An 8759-nucleotide genomic window follows, 5' to 3' on the forward strand; every position below is an offset into this window, starting at 1 on the left:
GAGAAATATTATTCAGAAGCGTTTACACACACAAAAAAATCTATTACACCTTTTTACTGCTGAAATTAAAAACATCATGCGGCATAATTTCACTAATTTAATTATTCAAGTGAGACCTGTGGAAAGTTGATTACAGGGACATGGCGCCTGAGTCATGTTAATCTTTCAGGTGAGCAAGCTGCGCTCACCTGTGAATGCCAGACATGCAACACACCAGGGAGCCCCACCCCGACAAAGCCCCCCCGGCGAGCTTGTTTATACAGAACTAATACTGCAGGCCCCACAGCGGCTCAAGGCTGGACAGTTCTCCAGGCACCATATTATGACTACGTGCTGCTTTTTCTTTGATGACTCTCATTTGAGAAGCTTCAGACACTATAGACGAATCCATTATTAACATGTGCAATTCATTAATAAATGGTTTATAATGCACTGTTTAGCATTTTTTTTTTGCACATCTGTTTATGTACAACAAAAGCCCCTCCTGAGAAAAGGCAAAGTGCAGGTTGTGTGTCTGTAACAGACAATGGATGATATAGGGAACTACACATGTTTATGCTTTATTAAAGAATACATCGATGGCATTTAAAACTGATTTACAAAATAATAGTGTTTATTAACCGTTTGCATGCTGCTTATTAATGCTCAATAAGGGGAGTTAATTGTGAGATGGACACAGTTTGCATCAATCAGTCTGTTTTCAAGCAATAAATATTAAATTGCAGTTTTACAAGTACCAAACACAGAGATGTCGTTCTGACCCCCCAAAAGTTAGATTTCCACCCACCTTAAAAAAAAAGAAAGTTTACAGCATGAAACTGAGAATTTGCTGATTATAATCTGATTCTTTTGGGTGATTTTGGGGATGGATCAAGGTTAGACGTCATCTGTTAATCGCCCCCTTCAGTCCCCTTGATAGAGCGAGTCCTCAGGTGAGCTCTAATGCATTTTTCAAGGGCAATAATTGGCTACCTTCACTTCACCTCACCAAAATGGACAAAGTCCTAAAAATAAAATCTCCACTCAAATCCCGCAGTTCAAAGCAAATGAAAATACAGTTTCTGAGGGCCTCCCTGCAACAAATGAATAATTGTGATATGATGACGCTGGCTGCAGACATGATCTTTTGGCCAAATAATTAAGATGAGCTGAAGCGTTTTAACTCAGGACCTTGATTTCTCCATGGGATTATATGATTACATTTTGATTTTCAGGGCTCAGGAGATGTTGTACCTTTTGATCCATAAATGCTGACCTTCTTATTTCAAGAGTAAAACAATGTGTCATAGCGCTGCAGGTCACTAAATTTAAAAAGGCCATAGATAAGATTTAATCTCTTATTATTAAATAGCTTGCATTGCTATATTTAATGATTTGAGTTTATTATTCTTATTCTTTATGTGTTTTGCACAAACAAAAGACATTTGATTTAATTCCTCCAACTGTATGTGCATCAAAGACAAAGATTTAAAAAGGGCCAGCGCACAGGACCAAACCAAAACCCAACATGCTCTGAAATGCAGTTTCAGGTAGGAGTGTCTTATGGGTGCAGCAGACAAAGGTGTGCAGCTATCACCTGACAAACGCCAACGACCCAGAGCTCCTGAGAACAAGCCTTGCTCGCACACCCCACAGTATTTCACCAGGTGTGACTGCTTTTCTCTTCGCTTTCGTTCCACTTCGGTTCACACCACGCTCTTAAATTTCAGCCTCTTTTTTTTTTTTTTGCAGTCATTGTTGGCTATTGTGTGCAGCACTTCCTCTGCTAGAGCATTCATTCCTATATGAGAGCCAGGACGTTCCTGCTGTAGCACACACACACATACTGTTTTATTATCAGCTGTAAGTGTCTTCTTCTGAGCAACACAAAATCATCCCAACAGGATTTTTCCATATTTTTTGGGTTTTTCATTCTTTTTTTAAGTAAAGTAAATATTTTGAGTTAGATCAAAGTTTGAGATTAGATTTAGTCAAGTAACACTTTAGACTGCACGTCAAGGAGAGTTTAGCAGTTTTAACCATAGAGAGAGAGAGATTTATTTTCTTCTCATAAATTTAGAAATAATAATGCACAAATATGCCTATACTTGTATATAAAACCATTTTATATTTTATCACCACATATTTTGTCTCTTTTCAATAAAAACAACAGTAATTGCACAAAAAGAGGTCTCTTTTTTCCCCAAGATGAATAGTGTTTCAGAGTAATTGGGTTTAGAATGTTTCGTATGGAATACCAAAATGGGGGGACACACCAGTGCAACAATCTGGGTGCTGCTGTAAGGGCGGATATAATTATGGTGGGACATTTAGAATCCTTCCACAAATTATTATAACACTGTGTGGTGAAATCTCTTTATCTATCAGCGCGTGGCACGCGAGCTGGAGGCGCACGTGGAGCCTGTGTGTGTGTGTGGGGGGGGGGTTAAAACACCTGCCTGCACCGACTCAGCCAGTCGCCACCCCATCACCCACACGCAGGCTACACTGTCGATGGCCTCGCCACAGGATCTGACTTCACTGATAAATAATCCCCAGATTAAGGTGATTTGTGGGCCTTAGGCTACTTTAACGGAGATAAACTGTCCTCTATCCTGATATCATGCTTGTATTTAAACCTCCCACTGTAATGTTTTTGTTTTTGTTTTTTAAATATTGGTATAATAATATTTTATATGCTTTTTCACAGGGCTGTGTACTAAATGCAAGATTTCAATATATTAAACCGGGGTTATTTAGCCCATTTACGCATTAATTTGTATTTCTTTTTTTTTTACACCAAGGAAATGGTCAACCGTCACATGTCGTTAAGAAATAAAAAATTAAAATGAACCTCTTAAAAATGTCAATGTTTATGGTTTCACTTTTGAAATTAAAAATATATTTGTGTTAGGAGAGAGAGTGTCACCCAACAATAACGCGTGGCCGAAAGATAACTCAGAGTTATTCTTATCTCATGCGTTAGTAAAAAAAATATCAACCCAAACCCGATCCCTACTGCGCATGTGCAACTCTCAACAGCGGCGAGAAGGAATCGAAGGGTGTCTCTCGTTAATCCAGAATGTTATTGAGGCCTGAATGTATGACGTAAATACGTAAAACACATCTATTAATAAGCGGCTGTATCTTGTTTTTATATAATAATAATAATAATAATAATAATAATAATAATTAGACTGACTGATGGTTACCATATTTTATATGCACGACCAGGAAGCTTTTTCCCTTTCATGTCTGATGGTTAAATATTTCAATTAGCGTTCTCTCTCTCTCTCTCTTCTCTCTCTCTCTCTCTCTCTCTCTCTCTCTCTCTCTCTCTCTCTCTCTCTCTCTCTTTCAAGTCGGATGTAACAGCGCTCTAATTATTCCAAGGGGTTGGAAAATAAATGATTGTCTTTGAAGCAGGCCTCGGACTACATTAGAAGCCAAGCATGTGATTTGTAACTGTTGAAGTACAAAAAAAAGAAATAAAAAAAAAACTCACACTGCTGCTGCTGCTGCAGTAAAAAAAAAACGGGAAATGAGAAGGATGGATTCTCGGTGAAAGAAATAAAATGGTATCTTTGTTTGCTCCCTTTTGTTTATCAGGGGATTCTTTCTCGTTTTTCCTCTTTTTCCATTTGTACTAATTCATTCCAATGGCTTTCAAACTGGAAAATGGAAATGTTACTCCTGCCCTCTATTTCAGCGGCAGCGTCCTGGCAACAAAGCAATTTTCTATCATCAGGGATAAACGGCATCGAACAGTACATTCTGTAAAAAAAAAAAAAAAGGGCCAATGATTGCTCGCCTTCCTGTCTGTCATGTATCGACCAAATCCTCTCCTTCAAGACCGACCACTACGTTGTCAGACCTAATAATGCCGCGTATTAAGTCGAGAGAGGAAAAGAGGGGGGGGGGGGGGGCAGAAGCACGCCCGACACGCTCTTTCACTCTTATTTGTCACCTACATAAAATTCAGATCAACGTTTTGGATGCATCTTCTCTCCATCCTAAACGTATAGAAAAAAATATTCAACTAAAGCTATAAAAAATACAAAAAAAGCTAAAATCATATTAACAATGTGACCAAGCGTCCTTCCGTTTTAGGAACAAACAGCGTGGATGTGTTTGGAGCAGGAAACCGAGCGATCACTCAGGTGCAGCTAAAGAGCAGCGTTAATTAGAACAGCAGCCCTGAGTGGCACCAGAGCAGCCTCGGTCACACGCCCTGAGTGGGACCAGTGCAGCCAACGGTCGCGCGCCCTGAGTGGGACCAGAGCAGCCTCGGTCACGCGCCCTGAGTGGGACCAGTGCAGCCTCGGTCGCGCGCCCTGAGTGGGACCAGAGCAGCCTCGGTCACGCGCCCTGAGTGGGACCATTGCAGCCTCGGTCGTGCCAAATCAAATCCATTAGTCTCCGATAGCCGATGAAGAACCTGCAGTGGCGCAAGTCCTGCGTATTTATGACGTTTTACTCCACTGCGCGCTGCTCAGGGTTCACCTGAAGGCCCTTCGCTGCACACAGGGCCGTGCATGAGGCGCGACACAATGCATCATATTATTCGTTAAAAAATATTTAAAAGGCGTTTTCCTTGTGACAAATCTGCATTATAATTAAGGCGCAATTTGGCGTATAGTTGCAAGCTGAATTTCACTGGATGATCATGTTTATCTATTGGGGGGGGGGGGCTTCTCAATGAGCCATGTTATACTGACATCACGCATTTGCGCTTCCCGCGTCCTTCGCTCCGCTGCAGGGTTGGAGATGCGTCGATGCCCGGTTGTCTGTGCGGCGCCATGTTCGCCGGGTCCCTGCGCAACCAAGCAGGTGGCTTTGGTTTCCATTAGAGCCATTGAAGAGCTGTTCGGGGGGGTGGGCAGACCACAGACGCGGAGCCACCCGCAGGAAAAGCTGCGTCTTCCCCGCTCAGATATGATTAACTCGTGCATGTGTGAAAATGTCAGACGGAAGGGAGGGATTAATTGTTTGCTCTTTTAGCGTGCACGCGCTATTTGGGCGTCAAGGATATGATGCGCCTTTTGATGCCACGCATTCCCCGGCCTTCAGCTTTTAACCGTTAAATAACGCGATGGGGATTTAATAATCTCCGTTTTAATATCAGATAGAGGATGTCAGGGAAATCCCGGGCCCGGAGTGATTTCAGAGAGTCATTCATCAGCCGGAAATAAAGGCCACTTCTGTTAAACCACCGCAGCCATTGATTGTGCTGAAGGTCAATCATCTACTTATAGGGGACGACGTGATTTCTAGATTTGCAGTTTAACGCCGCGTTCATTTTCTGATTGACATTTTGATCAAGTTAAATATAGAATAATTTCCCTTCAAGGCAGCTCGGGCTTTGAACTCGTCTCCGCGTGCATGCGCGCTTAAAGGCGTGCTGCTCCCAAACGTTGCACAAACGCCAAGTCATTTCCTACCTAAATATTAATTCTGTCTGCAGAACAACATCCTCTACGGCCTGCGGGCCGGTGATGCATCCGTGCATGCGCCCTGTAATTAGACACAACCGTTCGCGCGCACGCAACAGAGTTACACGTTAAACATGAGCATGTCATGTTCTCTCGACTCAAACAAGTCTGCTCTTTCACCACATCACTTAATCTGCAGTGTGCCTTGAAATACCCCCCCCCCCCCCTCAAACATGCCTGCAAGAAACCAAGACCGAACCCGCACTCTTCTCCCGCAATTAAATAATCCTGCGGTGGCGCACAGGTGATGCTGCATGCGCAAGAATGAAGCCGCGTCTCATCCAATAACCCCGAGGGCAACAATCGCTGTCATCGCTGCAGAAACATGCGTGCCTTTTGTAGCGGCACTCAAAGGCGATTAGAAAATATAGGATCTGGTTTCTCCTCTGCGTGTCCGAGTGGAACGCGGGAAGGAGAACTTCATGGTAGCACTATCTGAGCTCACTGAGGGGTGACCGAGCTGGGCCGCAGTCCCGCAAGGTCCGCACGACGCGCAAAAAACAGACACATCAGAGGCAATAAAATCAATCCGCGCGGTGCTCTTACCTGCAAGACATCTTCTATATAGGCAAAGAGAATATAATCTCTAATGGGGAGGGGGGGGGGGTCTAAATTAATCTCACAAGAGTCCAGAAAATTCAAAGCAAGCTGGACCCTCCAAGCTTCGGTGCTCCTCTCCCGATCCACTGCTGGAAAATGATTACCCGGCTGGGGTTGGAGCACTTTTAAATCCCGCAAAGTAAATAACAACCGCAGCTGCACGGCGATAATAGCAAGGTAGCAAGTTCTCGTTACAGAAAAGGAGAACATTGAAACTAAACGCTGCATTTAGGGAGCCATTTTTTTAGAGGACAATTGAGGCGACGCTGGCGTATAATTAGTGGATAATTTATGCTATATATCCACTTTTATTCCACCCCTCCCAAAATAAATCCAGTCCGTAATAATTGCAGGCGAATTGTTTCTTAATTTTATAGCAGCACTTTGAGTAAAGTGTGGCCGCTAATCAAATAGGTTTTTCCTACTAACTTGATTGCACCCATAATTATTATTTTTTTCCCCCCCGTGTCGCTTTGGGGATGAAATTACTGAACGCTGCTGTTGAACGTGTTGAGGAGAAAAAGATTCAGGCCTATTGAGGCAAGCTGTATAATTTACATATATATTGAGGATCAGTCCTCATAATACAACAGGCATGAAATAAACTGTCAGTTTATCACAGAATCCGCTTTTCCGGCTGCAAAATATTATTTGATGTGTCATATGCGGGTTGCATTTTTGAATTGTGATGAAGATCTTTAATCCAGGATCCCCAAGAAAAAACGAAGAGTTATAATAATATGTTACTTCCAGAGCGGAAGGGGTCTGAGAGGGCGCCTGCATGTCCGTTAATCACCAATATTCATTGTGAAAAGTAAATGCAAAGTTGCTGTTTTCATTCATAAGGCTGTTCCACTGCTATACATAAAGCTGTATTTAAAAAAAAATTACGATACCACTGGGACTATTCCACATTTGAAAATATTTATAGATTGCATCAAATTAATATTAAATCACTCAAAACGTTGACAGACTACTGTGTTTCAGTTTTTCCTCCTGTGTCGCTGCTAATAAATAATTTATTGGCAGTATAGTCTGAAAATCAATTTTCCAGTTTAATATCCTTTAAAATATAGGGTTTGTGTAATGCTTCTCTTTAAGTCGTTAATGCCTGTGGAGAGGAGGACTTGGGGTCGGGAGGGGGGGGGTCAATATATGCTCGTTCATCAGGCTAAATCAAAGTGCGTGTTATGTGTTGCGCATCGCGTGTAATTTGGGGCTGTGAGTTCTAAAAAAAAAAAAATCAAAATCAAAACCGACTCGGCATTTCCAAAAAGAGCTGGTTTTGCGTGTGAAGCTTGTCTGTTGGAATTACGCGTCTTTCCCACCATATATTACCCCCCCCCCCCCCCGGTTAACTCCGGCTCAAGTCTCCGTGGAGCGCGGAGAGCACAGATGACGTTGGGTTGGATGACCAATGGGGAGGCGCTGCCCTTTGGAGACAAACCATTTCACTTGTATAGTGTCTGCGCCAAGTCTGAAAGCAAGGGCTCAATTTGAACAGAATCCACCTAAAAAAAAAATCTCACCCTTAATTTATGCCTTAACTTACTTCCGGCTCTTTGAGGGAGAATATCACAGGACAAGGGGGGGAAAAAAGACGCATCTGGAAAATACGGGCGCTAATATCTGTTCACTGCGGAGAGGGAGAGAGACGACAACACAGCGAGCGAGAGAGAGAGAGAGCGAGAGAGAGAGAAACCCCATTTGGTCTTGAGAAAGAAAGGGGGGGGGGGGCGGCGGTGAGTGCTCTCAAGGCAGAAAATTCGATGATGACCATGACTACGATGGCTGACGGTCTGGAGGCTCAGGACTCCTCCAAGTCTGCGTTCATGGAGTTTGGGCAGCAGACGCACTCACAGCAGAGCTCCCCGTCGATGGCCGGCGGCCACTACCCGCTGAACTGCCTCCACTCCTCCGGTTCACACGCGCACCACCACCAGCACCAGCAGCAGCAGCAGCACGACAACTCCCCGTACACGGGGAGCAACGCGTACAGCAGGTCGCTGCCCTACCCGTACGCGAGCCACCCGCACCACAGCCCGTACCTGCCGTCGTATCACAACACCACGGGAGGACAGACGAGGTTAGACGGCACAGGTAAGATTCTTTCCGGCTGACGCGCGTCCATCCCGCGGCGCTTGACGGTGGTCATTGGTGTCTGTTTTGCCCCCCCCCTCCCCGTATACGGGTGGCCCACAGTGGGGATCGAACCGTTCTCTCTGCCGGTGTTGGTGTCACCGCGCGCGGCCGCTCCAAATTCGGACGAATGATCTTTCAAGCGTAAGGTGGGCGATTAAATCGTAGAGAATCGCGCGTAAATTGCGCCGGGAGATCCAGCCTATCAGCTCCCCGGTCTTATTTTTTATTGTCCCGTTTAACGCCTGAGATATGCTCATCACGACGGCGCAATCTTCACCAACTTGCACGCCAAAATTACGCAGCCCCGCGCGCGCCTTGAATGTTGTAATTAGCATTTAATTGACACGTCATTATCACAAATATGACAGCGCGGATGAGGACCCTGGGATGCCGCGGCGCGCGTAAAGGCATGGCTGAAACCCGTTATGGCCTGAATTTGCCTTTAAAAAAAAACATAATAATAACAGTTTTCACTGCGCCCCCCCCCCCAAAAAAAATAACTAACTGAAGTGCACGCGCACGTGCATGCGTGCAGGCTTGTGTGCG

The 8759-nt window shown here is 44.4% G+C and overlaps 1 protein-coding gene across 1 annotated transcript in view; it reads left to right on the plus strand.

The window, feature by feature from the left end:
- Positions 1-7840: 7840 nt before the first annotated feature.
- Positions 7841-8759, plus strand: part of dlx6a (distal-less homeobox 6a) — a 1491-nt gene continuing 572 nt past the window's right edge. Inside the window, exon 1 of the mRNA XM_068747247.1 lies at positions 7841-8171. Within this exon, the coding sequence (XP_068603348.1) occupies positions 7841-8171 (331 nt within the window). The remainder of the gene's footprint in view (positions 8172-8759) is intronic.

This window comes from Brachionichthys hirsutus, chromosome 13 (genome assembly GCF_040956055.1).
Source record: "Brachionichthys hirsutus isolate HB-005 chromosome 13, CSIRO-AGI_Bhir_v1, whole genome shotgun sequence".
Lineage (NCBI taxonomy): Eukaryota > Metazoa > Chordata > Actinopteri > Lophiiformes > Brachionichthyidae > Brachionichthys > Brachionichthys hirsutus.